The sequence below is a fragment of the Alligator sinensis genome, unplaced genomic scaffold, assembly GCF_000455745.1.
Source record: "Alligator sinensis unplaced genomic scaffold, ASM45574v1 scaffold842_1, whole genome shotgun sequence".
Lineage (NCBI taxonomy): Eukaryota > Metazoa > Chordata > Crocodylia > Alligatoridae > Alligator > Alligator sinensis.
The window spans coordinates 1,600,424-1,619,604 of NW_005842295.1; the positions used below are offsets into that span (position 1 = coordinate 1,600,424).

A 19,181-nucleotide genomic window follows, 5' to 3' on the forward strand; every position below is an offset into this window, starting at 1 on the left:
TTTCCCTACTACAGTGGTGGTAAGGTTGAAAATAGAGACAATCCAAAAAATACATTCTATGCATAAAAAAGTATAACAAACTTATGGATTTTCCATTTATAGAGGGGCAGTTGCCTTAAATTTAGGGCCATCTTGGATTTGGGTAAATATGGTACAAGACTAAAATTTGGCACCGCTCAAGTCAGCACGTAACAGGTAACCAAAGGAAGTGATTGCTTCAACCTTCACCTTTTTAATCAGATTCAATTTGCTCCATGAGCTGGCGTCACAAAAAAACTTGATCAGTTAGACCTGGACACTTCTCAGGTAACCCAACTTTCCACTGATGCCCTAGAAATGTACAATTGCCTCATTCTTAAACTGAAGGCATTTGTAAAAACTGATTCTTTCAGGAGAGCGCAATGAAATTTACAGGCTTTCCACTGGAAAACCTTACTGTCCTATGTTAGATGCAGTCAGAAAGAGGGATTATGATTGACAGTGGCCCACAAATTGTATAATTATTAGTACCAGAAATTCTGACAGATTGACAGCCCCCCATTATACAAACACACATCCAGAATACTGGTATTCATAATCACATCACATTGTGTCCCCTGAACTCTTAGGCAGATTAACTCTCAGAACACTAGGAAAAATCTCTCTGAGGAATTGGGCAAAGAGGGTTTTTTTCAGTTTTTAGACCACCAAAGGAAACCTAAAAGAAGAAGGAGGAGGAAGAGGAGGAAATGTGTTCTAGAACTGGTAGTACATTCACTGGTGAGCTTCTTCATCCCCTCCCCCCACCCCAGAGATATAAAAAAAACCCCAGCTTATACTTACCACTGAAAGATTTGTGAAGTCTGCAGCAGCATATACCATACCTCAGTCTTTGAGTCCAAGGGAATAAAAATCCCACATGTCCAATAAGTTTTTCTACAGGCTCGTTATGTGAGATTTTGTAATATTCAAATGAATGCATTCAGTTATAGACTTAACAGAGCTAAAGTGGTCTTTATGCAACTAAGAATCACGCTATGCTTGTAAACTAAAATCCAAAGACTTTGCGATAAAAAATTATATTGAATGGTAAAACAAATACAGAGTACAATCTGAACACTGTGTAAGTAATTTAAACTCATTTACCTGTAAAGTACATATTGGCAGGAAGAGCCGAACTAGGGAATTTGAAATATCCATTTCCTGGGAAATGGATTCCTTTCATTACTTCTACACTCGATGAAGTTAAAGATGAATCCATCCTTTCCAGCTGGTAGATGGGAGAAGGCCCATTAAGTTCTTTAGGTTCATTCCAAATTATCTTTACCGTTGTATTGTTTACTCCTTCAGGATGAGGGGCATTAAGTTTTCTTGGAGCTGTGTATAGAAAAAAAAAATTGTTACATAAGCATCACTGTCCAGACTGCATTATTTTATTTATTTTATTACACAGTTTGTTATTTTACTTACATGAAGCTGAAATAACATTGCATCTCTGAAAGTATCAGCAAAACATAGACTTATTCTATTCTGCACAATAGATTGTGTATAAGGGATCCTGTTTCAGTTTCTGATCTACTAAACAGTAAATGCAAATCTCCACAGAACCCCTCTGCTCTGCTATGGAACTAATGGAAAGCCTCACAGGCCATGTCCACCTGAGTGTGGATGTTTGGTTCCCCAGAGACCAAACATTGTGCATGTTTGGTTACCTGGGGACAACTAGCAGCGGCATACCCTGTTACCTCTAATTGTTCCCACAAATGCCTCTGCCACATGTCCTCTGATGTGCAGCAGGTTAACCCAGGTGGGGTAGAGGAGGCTGGGGCTGGCCCTAGCAGCTTTACCTGGGCTCCTGGGACTGCAGCAGTGGAGATCCTGCCACTTGAAGCCTGGCTGGCAGCTGGAGCATGGCTCCGGGTGGCCAGGCTCTGGTTTTGAATGGCACATACTGCTGCCACAATCGCTGCTCCGCTTTTTTTTTTTTGCATGGGTTTTTTTTGACCCCTGGATATCGAGGGGTCAACCCCCCTCCCCACCCACCCACTGCACTGCTCCCTTGTTGAATGTGCAGTATGTAGTACATTCAGAACAGCTGAATGTGCGGTATGTGTCTGCGGGTCCACATACCTCACAGCCTTTCTCGTTTGGACATGGCCATAATATTTAGAGATGCCTACTCTCAACCCAGTAGCAGTGCCTCATTTGATTCCTCAGACATGGTTCCCTATTGTGCTTTGAACACAGAAGATGGGTTATATAAACCCTGCGGAGGCTTAAAAATCTGAAGTAACTCCTTCATACAAACAGAGTTGATTTTATCTCCATGATTAAACTCTTAGGTTTAAATCCTGCTTTGATTTCTCTAGGGTTCCTTGAAGGCACATGCCCCATAGAAAAGGCTCAATAAAGAGCTAGAACCCAAGTTCAGAGGAGGAATTTGACTCCTTAACAAGGTCCAGGTATATTTTAACATCTTGGTACATAATATTACAAAACTTTTGCCACTAGATGAACTAATCCAGGACAGAAAGAACACAGCAGAGTATTGAGGGTCAGTACATGAGTGATTGCACTCTAGTATTAACCTCTCTGTTCCTCATAGTATATCGTTCAATAAGCAGTCTTCCTGTACACTGATAATCGCCAACACAAAGGAATGTTGCTTTGACTTCCTTGCCTGAAAACTGGTTTGCTGCAAGACTCTATGAAGCTGAAACAAGATTGCATCTGAAAGTATCAGCATGAGATAGAGTTTTACGCTATTACAATGGTTTCCCTATTACTAGGACAAACGGATGGGTCAATCTATAGTCGAATTATGAAATACATTCTTTAAGTTTTTTAAAAACACTGTACAGTAAGCCACTGGAGGGCAGCATGACCTGTTTGGATAATGAAGTGACGGTCATGCAGGTGTGAAAGGACTGATCAGCAGCAAAACAGTGGAACTAGCTATTGTGCATGGGTGATGTACAATCGGTTCTTTACTATTTATGGAATCCATATTCATTTTATATTGTTAACAAGCCCCTTTCTCTCACTTTCACTGTGACATTAATACATATTTAACAACTAAAAGTTCACTTTATGCACAAGTAAAGAGACAGTGGAGAACATGTTAAAGTTTGCCTGTTTCCATTATGACTTAGTATATGCCACCAAACTCTTTTCAGGAATATTATTATAGGGACTAAAATGCAGGTCTTCACAATCTAATCTATTGCTTTACAAAATGCTAGTGTATGAGTTCATTGTACAGAGTTTTATTTAAAATGAATTAGTAATATCTATTCTTGCCTTTACGGGATCAGTAATATGTTTTTCCTTCCTTTCATTAACCTGTAGGATATTATTATTTCTTTTCTTCCTACTTGATAAATATTCCTCTTGAAGATAATCCCTCCCCACAAACACCAAACACATTATGGGTTGTAAATTCCTGTTTAACCATCATTTATGACTTCACAGTCTAATTAGTATCACATGATACGTTAGAAATTTACCATGTCAAGCAGTGCAACGTGAGGTCATAAGCTTTCCCTGAATAAGTAGGGCAGAGCATTAGTGAATCGTAGTATTAATGCACAGGTTTAAATAGAACACATGGCTTAACAATCAAAACTTCACCTTTGAAGAGAATTGGTGAACGTCAGCATTTTAAACATGAACACCGAGGTTGAGCCCTTTGGTTTGGCTTACTGATGCTAAAACACAAATGCTAAAATTCATTATCCCTAAATTGTACACAGTTAGCCAACACATAGTCACAGTTATGACAACAACTGTATCTCCCTTAAAAGTCCACCATTAATAAGTGGCAGTTGCTTGGACTGTAATTATGGCATCCCTGCTACCCAAACTTGAAGCTTTTATGGGGCTTATGCAATTAACTACTTAAATGCATCGTAACACTTGCTTCTCTGACAGGGAAGTATTGATTTTTTAATCATTTTCAAGTCTCCTCTAGCACAAATAAATGTACTACAGTTACAGTTAATGCACTGTGTACACGCATTAAACACTGGCATGACACAATTTATTATTTTGTGATATATGGAATAGAAGCCTAGCCTTTCAGAAAGTAACATCTTTGCTATAACATTCGTATTTAAAATACAATGTCCTTGGGACTTGAGAATTCTCTTGCTTGCCCACAATAACAGTATTCTTAATACATTACTACCAAAGTCCAGAACAAAAAAAGTGAAAATAAATCTAACATTGGACCTTTATGCTACTAAACACTGAAATTAAAAATATTCAAGCCTAAAAGATACAGTATAAATTTTCCTAAAGGTGTCACTGTGGTACCTGTAGCTACTTTGTGAAGATGAATTGACTATAATTTTACCTATTTAATTTTTTTCAGTCACATTCTGTTAAGACACATCTGTCAAAATAATGAGCTTACTGTATTTTAGTAGATTCAAAGTCACATTTTGTGTATTTTAATTATGTAGTTTTAATGTCTTGCTATATAATACATGCTTAATATATTATAAATCTAAAACAGTATTGAAAAACCCATGATTGCTGCATGCCACTGTGTAACAGAGGGCACAAAAAAGACCAATAAAGACAGATGGCCCATACGTTTATGTTAAAGTCATATATATAAATATAGATGTTGCTACATAGGTCATTACAAATAAGCCTTTCCCATGTGTGTGAGCACACACACACATATGAAGTTGGTAAGTGAAGAGCAGTTAATTCTGTTTTGTTTGAAATAATATCATTTTAGTTTTAGAATCTAAGACAGATGCCAGCATTTCACTCTGAACAGATGGTAATTCCATCTAATAGTGCATCTCTGTATTAGTAAGGTCTGTTGTGTATACAAACAGTAATAAACACTAGGTAAGGATCAAAATAAATTTTAATTGTTGACATTAAATTCTGGCAGCCACGGTTCTAAGGATACAATATTCTTTTCACAAGTCTGTCAGGTTTACTAATATAAACACTATAGCTTTTCCATAGACTGCCAGATTCCTGTCCCAATAATAATGTGTTCACACCAAGGCTACTAAATCTTTACCAGTCTACATGCTTACATAAGTTTGAATGAATAATTTTCAGTGTCTTTCATGTAGATGATTGTGTACCCATAAATATTACCCTGCAATTAGGAATTTAAGGTTTTCAGGAAGTGCTTGTGCTACTTCAAAAGGTAGCAGTAATAGTAAAGGACATAAATACATACACTTTTGATTGCTTTCCATTAGAGTTCATAATGTAACCTATACAAATGAGAGTGGTCATGAACCTAACAACTGTTTTTTGGGGAGAAAATTTCAGGAGGCCATCATATTTACTTTAGTTTTATTTAGCTTGAAAGTAAAGGTGTGGATAGAGCCAGACATCCTTCAGTATCCTTACTGCTATTGATCTGCAAGACCTTACAACTGCTATAGCATGCCTGGTACAAACTCCGCTTTCCAACACACTCCACAGTAAGCTGTCCTTAGCTGCTTTTGGGTAGGGTGACCTATAAATCTAATAATAAATAAATAAATAGAATCAATGTGTCAGCAGTAAATGAGTTAAGAAATAGTGCTTGTGTCCTCCTTCAGAGAATCATTTCAGACCTTTTAGGAGAACGTTTACAACATTTGGGAGGGAAATTTTTATGTTAAAGCAAAATTCAAAGATACCTATAATGGCTGTCAAGAAACTATCTAATAACAACATGCATGTGTTATAATCATATATCTTTAAAAATAGATGTAATATACAGTATTTTTTTTTTTTAATCATGAAAAATATATTGCTTCCACCATATGGGACAACCAACGACTCACCAACCGATTTAAGATGCAGCATATTGAGCTGACCATATGTTACAGTGCTGTTGAATGGCTGAGTGATTCATGCCCGTCACATTCTAGTATATCAATTAAAGCTCCTTGAAGTCTGCATGATTTGTGTCTCTGTTATTAAACCCTGCTAATTCATCCCACTTACACATCTGTTATAAATCTCTAGGAGTGCTGCATGATTCATGGCAATCTGTGAGCATGGTACAGCAAATTCTTCTCCTTGTAATTAACAGTAAATTGTTTTACTGCCATGCAATGAATTTTTCAGTTATATTGCAAATGAACTCCTAAATGCATGGTTCTTTCCTAAGAACTGACTTATATCATTAGGCAATTAAAAAGTATTGCTTTGAACCAAAAGCTTTTAATCAAGAGAAATACAACTTAAACACAGCTTTAAAACCATGCAAATTTGACATACCGGCAAAAGAATAATTTGAGCTAATTTCTGCAGTGTAATATGTGTTCTGCTGGGAGAACAAACAAATAACTTTTGGCTTCCTACTATTTTACTGAGGCTCAAAGAGCAGTTTAACTACAGCTTGAACACTTGGCAAGACAAGTTTGAGCAGATACTGTTTATCTCAGAAGTTACTTAAGTCATCTGTCATTACCAAATTTCTCAGATTACTTTACACTTCTCTAATTGTAAAAAAGTGCCTTTATTCTTGAAATAAATAATTGGATAATTAGCCAAGCTGAATCATCAGAGGATTCCAGTGCTGTTCAAGTGTTTTTGTCAAAGGTGAAGCAAATTCATTTCAGCTTTGCCTCTGCAGCTTTCTGAAGAGGCTTTGATTTTTTCCCCCCCCCCCCCCGTCTACATTCTTGGCAGCAGCCTCAAATTCATGAGTCCATACATCAAGTCAGTAGTTTAACAACAAATGAAATTAAATTCAAAGAAGGGAAACTAATTGAAGGACAGCAACAAAAGTGTTTGGTAATGTGCTTTTTAATATGGCATGCCACATTTGCATGATAATTTTTCCTTTTTAGCATGGAGCAGAAAGTGACTAGCTTAATGAGGGATTATTCACGACAGGAATGAACAAAATGCATTCATAACTAAGAACAAAGATTGTATTATGAAACGAAAACAGGCAACTGCCGAGAAGAAACTGGATGATTGGTTTATGCATTATGAATAAAAAGGTAGAAAAATATTTATATTAGTATTCACTAATGACTATATATACAAGATTGTTGTAATTAAAATTATAAATTAACATATTAAGAGTGCTTGTTTAATCACTTTGGGTCCTATTCATAATGAAAAGACTTATGTACGTGCATGCAAAACAATGTGTGTTTTCAGACCAGAAGCAAACAACCATCATATTTTACTTTTGATACAGAGAAAAAACTTAATGCACTGCTAATTACCTGTTTAATGGGATATGGGTGGTTTTAAAACTAAGGCATAGCATTGTGAAGAAAAGCAATCTATGATGGGTATAAGCAAATGATTCATTGTTACTGTAAATGGAATGTTGCACTCCAAAAGGGCTTGCACTGGACTTTATTCATAAGCGGATAAAAATGGGCAAATTGCTCAGATTAAAAGGGTAATCAAAAAGAAAATGGCATCAAGGTGTATAAGACAGCACAAACAGGCCATCAGCATCATTATCCCAGTAAACCCAGAGGCAACTCCATAGCCACCAATACAACTGCTTGAGGAGTCTGCCAAGAAACCAGATGCAGCTGCTGCTGGAAGAATATCTTCTACAAATTAGCTTCTGAACCCTGTAATTGCCATCAAAAGCACAGGATCAGAAATACAATGTGCTGGGGTAAATAGCAGCAATCTTGAGGCTCGGTTTTGGTACCTCTTCTCTAAATAATGCTCTAAAATCCAAGTGTAAAAAAAATCTTAGAAAAGGACAAATGAAAGACAAACTTAATTACGAAAAGTAAGTTCAGTCACATAGTAGTTAATGAAACATAGCTCTATAGATTGTTTAAGGCATGCTTTGACTATTTGATATTGAGATCTGTAGGATAAGCAATTGCTGTACTGGTATAGTCCTCACACAGCTAATTCCTTTCTGCTGAAATGTCACAAACTTGAGGGGGAAAAAAAGATAAATGTTTTTGTGTCTGACTTGCCTGACAGCAAATTTTGGAGCACCTGCATGTTTTGTGTTTGTGAGTACTGTATCATGTACATATAATGCTAAAATGTTCCTGCTTCACCAATGACCTGACTTCAAAAATGAATTAGAAACGCTCAGTATCAGTGGGCACATCTATACGTGCATTGACACATATCTACAAGTGTGTCATAAGTTAAAATTACTGCACAGTATGGGTACACACGTATATATGCATGCCCTTACTGCACAGTAATTATGGCAATTTATGCCAACTAAGGAGTAAACTTGCTACCTACATGATGCAGTTACTCCCAAGTCAGTCCACACAAACAGTAACAACTCAGGAGTAAATTTGCTACCTACATCATTTACAGGTAGCAAATTTACTCGAGTCATGGCTGCTCAGTCTGGCACATGTAGACACCTTACTGCTTAGTAACCCTGTTTGTGTGGACTGATTTGGGAATAACTTTATTCCCAAGTCAGTGCACACACAGAGCGTTACTGCACTGTAATGCCTACATCTGCAGACGCCAGTCTAAAAACCACTTACTGCACAGTAACTTTCCAATTTCACTGGAATGCACAAGGAGGAATGCAAGTATTCATACTTTTTTATGCAGCAACATTTTTTGAAAATATTTTCTTGGGACCAATATTCCATTGGTGGAAGTTGACATAGCTTCACATGTCTCCATGAAACTATCTCCGTTTACAGCAACTGAAAATTTGATCTGTTACATAAAGATCTAACTAAAAAAGAGAACAGAAAATCCCTGTGAAAAATAAATTAATAATAATAATAATAATAATAGGCTTTAAGAACTATTATAAGTAATAGGTAACAGGCAAGTTCTTCGCTCAAAAGTCATCAGGAATTTGAAAACAATGAGAGTTGTATGAAGCTGAAAGTATGATTTGGCTGTAGATATTCACATTTAAAAAATGGAGGTCTTGTATATTTACAGGCAGATTCTATTCTAAGTTACATTTGTGGAACTCTTTTGACCTCAGTGGTTGAGTCTACATGTGTATTAATCCTCTTTTCCTAATGTACATTAAGTTTAGTACCTCTGGGCATTTTTACACGTGCTCTGGGAGTGGGGCAGGAGAGGAGTCTTATGTAGCGGTCTCTCGTGTATCAGTCTCCCCATGCTGCAAAATGACAGCATGGAGTTTTTATCTAAAGCTCATTGAACAGCTTTAGTTAAAGTGCCCACCCCTATTTTTCAGTGTGGGGATGCTGATACATGAGAGACAGAGGCTGGCTGGAGCACAGTAATTATCATGTTCCAGCAGACTTGATTAATCAAGATACTTGATTAATCAAGTCTGCGCTGACGTGCTATAATTACATGGCATCAGAGCAGCCTCCTGGCTCACGTGCAGGCACCCTCTAATGTGAGGTATTAAATGAATAAGCATTGGCCTGTGCTCATGCATAGTAGAGCAAGCACACACTTTTTAGGTGGTGCTTAATGCGCAGAAGCCTATTTTACTGTGCATTAGTATAATAGCATGGTTTTTTACATGCCGCTTTAATGAGCAGTAAAAAGGCTACTGTGCATTAAAGGGTATGTGTAGATGTGCCCAGTAAGTAGAAGAGACAAACGAAACTCAAACTTAGTCCTTATATTTTCAGTCCAAATATTTAAGAGAAAAACTCACGTTGCATTTATCAGCCAAGACCTTTAACTTTTCGTGGGTTAACACTGCAGCTAAGAACACAAAACAGAATAGGCTGTAGAGGAAAAATTCATGCCAAGTAAAGATACAATTTATTGGGCAATGAAATTATTTTTTCTGCCCATCTTTTCTGAATAAAGAAACTGCTATTTTTTTTCCTTTGTTTTTAAAAAGATAGCTGTTTGTGGTCTTAAATCCGAACATATCCTCTTATCCAGGATCTAACTCTTGTACTCAATATTTCCCTCCCATGTGTATAAAGAAAAGGGTTCTGCCTTTCAGAGCTCAGTATTCTCCTTTATTGTCTTGGCATGGTTGTGATATTTCCCCTTCATATCTTATTGCACCAGTTTTCCCAAATTTTCTTCATCACTACTGTCAGCCTAGAACCAGGTATGCTTACCTAATCTTTTTTTTTCCTCACTTTTTTCCTTTTACTTTGCTATTCAACTCCCTCACTCTTCTTTACTTCTTACACATCCAGGTTCTTTTTCCTGCAATGAACCCATCCTGGGATGGGCTTTGTTTTAAAATTTATTTCAAGATTATTTACACTATTGTTAAATTATGGTTCTAAGGATTTGCTATGATGTAAAGACCTGGAAAATTACCGTTGTGTCTTGTTTTTGGTAAGTTCCACTACTGGACAGTGCCTGAGATATGTAGTAGTCATCTTCTCTGTCTCTTTTTCTAACAATTTTAAATTACGTCTCAAAAGCTGTCACTTTTCCTCCTCTGAATGTTGCTGCTTCTACTAATTTGATGCCTACTTTCTTCCCCTGTTGCTGTGTTCTTCTGTCATCCCTTTTCATGTCTTAAGCAAAAGGCACCATAGCCCAGGTATACTCAGGTATATACTCCCCTTCTCCAATTAAAGGGAATTCTTAGCTGGCAGCTGTGCAGCGGGGGAACTGCAGACCGCTCAGTTTCCCTCTGTCCCTATTGAACCAGGCCAGGGAATTCAGGGGACTTAAGTCTATACAAATTTATTTACATTAACTTATCACAAGGAAAAGAAACATAGATATAAACATATGTACAATATATATATATATATATATATATATATGATATCTAAACTACTCTATATATATATATATGATATCTAAACCAGTAACATAAACAATACCCTCTGGGTAAATGCTATAAAACCTTATACTAGTGCTCCAGATACAGGTAAGTCACAAGTAAGTATCTGATCTGAAACAGATAAACCCCAAAATAAACATAGATAGCCAACAGATAAGCTATAGATAAGTATAGGTGAACAATGAATAAGCCACAAATAAACACAAATAAACAACTGGTGAAATAATAGCAACAGGGGGTCCCAGCAAAGTCCTAGGACTCTACTTATCTATTAATTTACAAACATGAGAGTTCACAAAATATAAGGCACGACATCACACCACTTATGGTTCAAGAACCTCAAAGATAAACTTAATCCCAAGGGGAAACCCCAATGCCCTTGGGCTTTTCCCAAGCCCTGCAAGGAAGCTGGTAACTTTAGGGGGGCCCTCTCAGTGGGACCTCCACTTTTAGGAACCCTTAACTAACCGGGGGGACTCCCCCTCCCCTGTGGGAATTCTTTTTCCCTGCAACTCACCGCTCCCAGCCCTGGAGGGTGGCCCTTGTCCTCTGTGCCAAGCTGCTCTCTCACCTGTGGTGAGCTTTGGGGAGTTGCTGTCCCCTGGAACAGGGCTCTGCTATGCAGGGCTTCTGGGGCCTCTGGCTTGGCCCTGTCTGCTGGCTCAGTAGCCCGAGCACTGTCTGGCTCCCTGGACTCAAACTTTTGATACGGGTTGGAGGCCTGAGCCACCTCATGCAGCACTGGGTTCAGCCTACTCCCGGACTCCATGCAGTGCATCTTGCACTGAGCTCCTGGCCTCATGCCAAGGGTTGAGGACCTGAGCCCCCAAGCACTCCAAAGATCCTGCTCTGTGCACTGGTCTGTGCACCATGTCTCTGGCCACATTACAGAGGATGCAGACCTGAGCCTCCTTATGCAGCTCCCAGGGTCTGGATGCCCCATACTGCACACTGAGAGCCTAGCTGCTGGAGCCATCCGCTGTTCCCCACAGATGAAAGGCTTCAGGGGCGCTTCCGGGCTACTGCTCCACCCTGCTGAGCAGCTCTCCTCAGCTTTTCTAAGGCCTGCTCTTCTCTCTTCTCCGTCCCCAACACATCTCCCTCATGCTAGGCACACAGCTCCTTTAATACTCTTCGGAGCTCCACCCCTGAAGTCTTCCAGACCTGGTAGTGTTGCAGTCTACAATCAGGTCCAAGGGGGAGCTCGTCTCCCCCTCCCCTCAGGAAAGGGGCATGATTTAACACCTCTTGCTGCCTCCTGATTGGTGGATGGGCTCCACCAATTTATTATTTAGTACTGTAGCAGGCTTGCCTTTCGGAGCTTGGGTTGAGTCCCAGGCTTGAGATTTTCCTGTTTTGATTGGTGGAGCCCATCCACCAATCAAAACAGGAAAATCTCAAGCCTGGGACGCAACCCAAGCTCTGAAAGGCAAGCCTGCTACAGTACTAAATAAATAAAGTTGTAATGGAAGAGGATATATGATAAGGTTGCCAGGAGTATCTTTTGCCATCACAGTTCTTTGCTTTAATATCATGGTAATGACCAGCATTTTTTAAATGAGTAATGATTATAGGAGCACATAATATCAGAGAGCAAGCACTTGTCAATTCTGAAAATAATCTGCCTTTTACTATGCCTCAAGCTGGATGCCCAAAAATGTAGACAATCAACATCACCAGATATTTCTGACAATCTTAAGTATTTAATACAGGTTGTTGTCTGAATGTCATTAAACTAGACAGTGTTTTATGGTTTCAGTCTTAGATTACTTTATGTTGAAGAGGACTCACGTATGATAGGACAGATCAGTACTTGAATCAGAAAATAGAGAGGTTGTACCCAATACATAGGGGACAGCATGCTTTTGTAGCATGTTCCAATCTTCCCTTTTATCTTTTTTTTACATGCAACACTGAGAAGTTCTGTAACACTGACTGTTCCTTTCACTTATCCAAGCCTTAACTATCCATGCCAACCACTTCAAACAAGATGATGGCTAAGAAATGAGTCTATGATTGATACATAACTGCCCTGACTCCTCTGAGAAACCTAGCCTTCCAACTATATTGCTCTCTGCGTTGGCATACCTTTTACACACAAAAAGATTTAATATATTGCATGCACAAGCACATACATTGGTTTAAATACTTGAGTGCACTAGATCAGTGCTCACTCAGATGAGGCAGGGTGCATAGGTAGCTGGCTATCACTCCTCATACTATTATCCAAGGGACAGTCAGGATCTAGTTCAACATCCAGCACAACTTAGCAAAACTCAAGGCCATTGTAAGGTGCTGAACTGTATCAGGCTTCAGGATCATTACACTAGAGTGTACTCTAGTCATACCTCTAGCAAGCTGGCTCTGCCAGAGGGTGGCATATAGGTAGTATAACTAATTCTTTGGCAGAGGTTTCTTCATACCAGGGGAATACTGACATGCCATTTCAAGGAAGATTTAATTTTCCTTTGCCACACTAAGTGTTATATAAAGGACCAGGATCAGATCTACTGTCTTCACTACCAAGAGAAATGTTTTCTCCAAGTGCTGCCCTTATACTTGTATTAATTTTAAAATGATGAGGTGAGTAGGGTTTCTTTTAAGCCTGCTTATGAAATATATATTTTAAAAGTATGTTCCCAGGATGGAACAGTTGTCAATATAAAATTGTGATGGAAACGGTACTAAACACTTAAGGGCAGGATTGTAAACAAGAAAATCTGCTATACAAAATGGTGTTCAAAATCCACATGCTTCATTCTTTTTTTTTAAATGTATAAGCATACAACATGGAGAAATCATCACTAGTGGTATTGTTAGAATTAATAGAACCCAAAACAATCCTGATCCCTCCAACTCTTAAAATGGCCATTTCAAGATCTTAAAACAGTCAACAGAAAAATGCTATAATACAAAATGCCTGTTAAACCTAGATCTGACTGCTATTCTATTTTGTATTCTCCTGTCTTCTTTAATGTATTAACACAGCTGGGGAGGAGACCATCATAAACAAGCTGTCAAGCTTAACTGAGCTAGTCCTTCTTGATCTTCTAATAGATATATACATGCAAAATCAGACACTTGTAATAATAACAAAGAACTCTATTTGGCCATATTCATATCTGTGATTATTAGCCCGTTAGAGCCCTTGGAACAGTGACATTCCAGGAGTATACTGCTGTACAAGCCAGCACCTGTTTGATCCTCTATTTCCTATATAACAATTGGGTGTGTAATGCAGAATAAATTATGTTTATAAAGGGATGATTTAGTCTAAAGAGAATCAAAGTAACGTTTTTAAAGGGCCATAGCATCCAGAGAAAAGAGAAACTTGCTGGGCAACAGAAACTGAGGAAAAGAGGAAATCTGTGGAGACACCTATGTCCATGCAAACATATGGTGAGCGAGAGGACAAATTACATTTTCTTTCACTGAGAACAAGCACATAGGTAATTTATGAATGGCGAAAGGGCACAGCAAGTCATCTAGAAAAATCTTCTATATAGCCAAAGTTTCTAATTTTTTTTTTTCATATTGTGGACCACATGACAAAGGATAGGTCATTTCAAGGACCACCTTCCTCCTATTCATGGTCAGGTACAGACATTATACTTTTTCCAGTTTAGGTGGTCAAAAACAGGTCTATACCTGTAACAGATCAGTAGTTCAGGACACATAGACTGCTTTAACAGTGATGGATCCCAGTCTAAGATAGACCTGTATTGATGTAGTATTAGATTTACTGGATCAAGCTTAGACTGGTGAATCAAACATCAGTACCAGGTCTGCTCACACATAATGGTAGGTTGTTGTCCACCAGCATCCCAAGGGACATTGTAGCTCCCACTAACCCTCCCTTCCAGAGAGCTGCAGCTTGGCTGCTCCAACCAAGCACCTAGCCAGCCCTTAGGTGAAAGGCCCCTTCCAGTCCATAACATCTATGAGTCTATGAATCCAGGGGGGAAATCCTGTGAATCCTCCTGGAAGTCGCTCCAGTACATGGTCCAAAATGTCCATCCCCTGTCCAGGTTCCATCTGAGCCCCAGGACCAGGCACTGAAGTGGCTCTGAGGAGAGCTTGCAGGATTTCCCCCACCAGCCCCAGCACCATATTCCCATCTGAGGCTGCTTTCTATGCAGCTGTGGGGCTCCAGTTCCTTGTGGGGCAGGCAGCCATGCTTTGCAACTGCACAGGAACAACTTCAGCCCCAAACTCAGCTCTGGCCCTGGAGAAGAGAAATTATGTGAGCCTTTACTGGACCCACTCCAGTGAATGGTCCCAGGCCTTGAATGGAACCAAGACAAGGAAGGCAAATTCTGTGCCCTGCTGACCCAGGCTGGGAATTCAGGGTGTGCCACTGGAACCACGTCAAGCAGCTCATGCGCCCTGCTCCCCACCTCAGTCCTGTCTGGGTGGACCCCTGTGGCTCCACCCCAGACAAAGCCTAGGGGCCCTCATGCTATTGTGAGTAGAGGCAAGCAGACCACCCTCCACTGCCTGCTTGCAGCTGACAGCTGCCTGATAGATGCCAGGACAGCAGGGGGAGGCATGTGTCTGACAGCCAATCAGGGATGGTACAGGCATTCAGCTGTGCTCAGCTGCCCTCGGCAATCTCCAGCATGCTGGAAAATGTGCAGTAGTGCCCCCTACCTTCTGGCCTCAGTAGTACAGGCTTCTGCGTGCCCTCCCACACCAAAGGGCAAATGTAAGTTTCATTTGCTCCCAATCCAATCTACACAGTTTGGAGAAACCCACATAGATTTGATCGATCCTGCCTCGGATTTTTTTGAATGTTTGTACTTAGCCCATCCATCTTTCATATCCCCATCCTTCACATCCCCATTGCGTACCTGGAAAAGTTAATACTGTGAAAGCAATATTGTCTGCAAATGAGGAACCAGCAATGTGACCAGCCAATGTTCTGCAGACCACCATCAAATGATATGTGCAGCACAGAATTGGAATTTATGCTTCAAGTATTGCAGATGTATGTTTAAAATGCAATACACACATCCATAGAGCAAAACATAATGATGTGAAAAAAAAATTCATATAGGCAAACACATATGCACTTAGTGTGCTTTTGATGCAGGCATGCAAATATTGAATGCACACAAGTTTGTCAGAGTTTGCAAGTGCAAATCACGAGAAAGATGTGCAACTCTGATTATTGTATAAGTTAGGCAGTTTGCAAAGTTTACTACATTTGCATGTCTTACCTTGCAAATGTGGCACAAACAGATTTACAAAGGAAAACTGATTTACCAGCTTTAAAAAGTGTAAGTAAGACTTGCATATGGACACAATTTAAATACACAGGTGTACAAAAAAACGCCCAAAAGACCAGACTTGTAATTGAAAAAGAAACACATCTATCTTATTGACATTAGACTATAGCATGAACCTTTATGGAAAACATGTTGGTTTTTTTCATCTGTCAAGGTAAACAAATAATAATTAAGCAAGCCACTTTATATTAATACAACCCCTCTCTCTGTCACTTTGCATCAATCTATGATCATCTATAATGGCATTTATTAGTAGGCTGCATGTCAACTTTGCACTTTGATACAGATTATTTCCTTACCAGCTGCTAAGGTTTGTCCTGTGCCTGGCTCACTGGTTATGCAACCAATTTGATTGCAGAGAGTAACAGTGAAGTAGTACCTTCTGTATGGTTTTAACTCTGTCACTATATAGGACAGCTCATGAGCCTCAGCTATATATAAAACCTGCAAGAAAAACAGATTGGAAGATGATTCTTGGTTAATAATGTTTTCATTCCTGTTAGTAGATGACATGCTAACTGATAACAAACTTGACTTGGAATTTGCAGATTCTTGCATTTAAACATGGAAAGCCTTGCAAAGGCCCATTAGTGAAGGAGGATTATTTCAAAGAATCTCAACAAGCTAGGATTTAAATAATAATACTTCCATCACACTGTTTTATGAGGTAATAATCCAGTTCCTGAGTGGATAAATGAGAAAACAAAGTTATTGCCTCGTAAAGCTGTGTGGTTGTGCTGTTATCACCACAAACAGTATAGAGTATAGATGATGACGTTGCCATTAAATATTGAAATCTGATCATTATAGAATAAGTGACACAAGTAGAAAGCATTCTGACAGGAGAAATGGTCTAGTTTTTCTACAAAGGATTAATGGGAAGATGACTTATTTTATCTCAATTTTAAAGTCACTTGTCAAAAAGTTAGAGAATGGTGAATCTCCATAAGAATTTTTTGTTCAGTTGAACCATTTATTGGATGTTTGTTAACTCTAAAAATTGGAATGGAAATTTCACATATTTGGAACACCAGCTCTAAAGCTCCTTACAAGCAATTAAGTTATCACTTCAACAGCCCCAAGAAGTAGGTAAGTTATCTCTATTTTATGAATGAGCAAAATAAAGCACAGTGAACTCAGAAATTGTATAATCAAAGACATGCTGGAGACAGAAATAGAACTCAGCAGCCATTTCTTTGCTCTAATTACCAGGCAATACTTTTTTACTCACTCTTTACATTTGTAGCATAATAGTATTAACCATAATAATTAAAATTTAAAAACGATATTGTCAAGCACCCAAAAATGAGTATGGCCTTAAAATAGTCACAGCTGAAAACAGAGATTTTTGCCCGGTCCCATGGCTCCAGACCCTGGAGCTTTAAAAGGAAGGTAACTGCTCCAAGAGTCAAACTGAAACTCCAAGAGTTGACAATGCTAAAAGGGATTTTAAAAAATGCAAATTGCTGAATACCCTCAAGGTTCATGTGCACATAAACAACACATATACAAACATACATGTGTGTACTCTTGTATGCATATCCACACATGCACACACATATATGCACTGCTTAAAGAACCATCACATGCATGGTTTGAGAACATTTAAATAATTTTCCTGAATTTGGAACCTCACATCTAGGAATTGCTTCACTGACCACTGAAATGAAGACACACCAGAATCTATTTAACAACACACACAACATTATAATTAAAAAAGAGAATTTCATATGTTAATGGATGAGGAAATTAGACAAACAGGTTATAGAAGCAATAAATCCATAAAAACTGACTGATAAGAGTACCTGGGAAAGTGCTGGCAAGATTTTCTGTTCGGTAACTAAGTTGATGCTATACCCCATCACTTCTCCTCTTGCTAAATTGTCTTGTGGCTTTTCCCAAGATACATTGAGAGAATACGGTGACATGGGGAATACTGATGGAGACGGCATGAATATGGGAGCTAAAAACAAATAAATGTGATAATTTATTATAAAATAAATGAGAAATGTGTGTCATTCAAGTTTTCTTACTGTATTGTAAAGCACTATCTGTTATAGACAATAACACTGATTACCAGGTCCATTTTTTTAAAGGCAAAAAGTATTTTTTGGATTTAAATGAAATGTTTATATAGATTCTAAAATTGCATAAAAAGGTAAAAGTAAAATCTTATCCCTACAGACTAAAAAGCTTGAGGTTTTAATGGTTTTAAAGATATACTAATCCCTTTTTAATATCTCTGTAGATGGATATGGGTAAGAAATACATTAAATAAAAAGCTCTCATGCAAAATAATCATGCAAAAAGTCATAAACTTGGAGAAAGCAAAAGCTGATTAATATTTTAAAATCTTAAAAGATATATCATTTGCTGGACAGGTTTGAAATTAACAGATCTCTTCCTTCTTACAGAGCATTTCTCCTTGTCTTAGATAGCTATGCCTGTAAAAAGATGGTTTGTACTGCAGTTAAATCCCCCACTAATCACCTTGTAATAATAGGAGCCCAAATCACAGCGTTTCTGTTATGTACAAACAAAACACTAACAGACCTCTTCTCCAGAACAAATTTGAGACTTTGTGATATCTACCATTTCAAAACATGTAATCATAAAGACCCAATTTTAAAAGGGGACTTAGCTTAGCCTCTCATCTGGTTGGGATCACACAACTGAGCACATGATTTTGATCAGAAATCTGGGCATCATTGTTGTAACTGAGATGTTTAATGCTTTAAATGCATATTGCCTTGGGTAATTAATACCAGAACTTCAAAAAAAAAGAGCAGTTTCAAGTTAAGCCCTTGACTTGAGAAGGGCCAACTTCAATGAGCTTAGGAGACTAGTGGGGGAGGCACTGAGGGCCCAGAAGGTAGAGGAGATGGGACTCCATGAGGGATGATCGTACCTTAAGGGGGCGATCCTCCAGGCCCAAAAGATAACAGTCCCTGAGAGAAGCAAGGTGGGTAAGAGTGCTCAGAAACCCCCTTGGCTCACCAAGGGCATTTAGGAATGCCTGAGGACTAAAAGGGTGGCGTACAACCAGTGGAAGGGAGCAGCTATCACCAAGGAGGAGTACTCCTCCTCGGCCCATGAGTGTAGGAGGGCTATTAGGAAGGCCAAGGCAGAGATGGAACTCAGGCTAGCGTCCAGGATTAAGGACAACAAAAAGTCCTTTTTCAAGTACATTGGGAGCAAGAAGAGGGCACCAGGCAATG

The 19,181-nt window shown here is 38.8% G+C and overlaps 1 protein-coding gene across 1 annotated transcript in view; it reads right to left on the reverse strand.

Moving 5' to 3' along the window:
• USH2A (usherin) overlaps positions 1-19,181 on the reverse strand; it is a gene marked incomplete at its 5' end in the record, with an annotated part of 567,922 nt that overhangs the window by 478,854 nt on the left and 69,887 nt on the right. Inside the window, 3 exons of the mRNA XM_025209559.1 lie at positions 1,126-1,356; positions 16,263-16,407; positions 17,769-17,926. Coding sequence (XP_025065344.1) covers positions 1,126-1,356; positions 16,263-16,407; positions 17,769-17,926 — 534 coding nt within the window. The remainder of the gene's footprint in view (positions 1-1,125; positions 1,357-16,262; positions 16,408-17,768; positions 17,927-19,181) is intronic.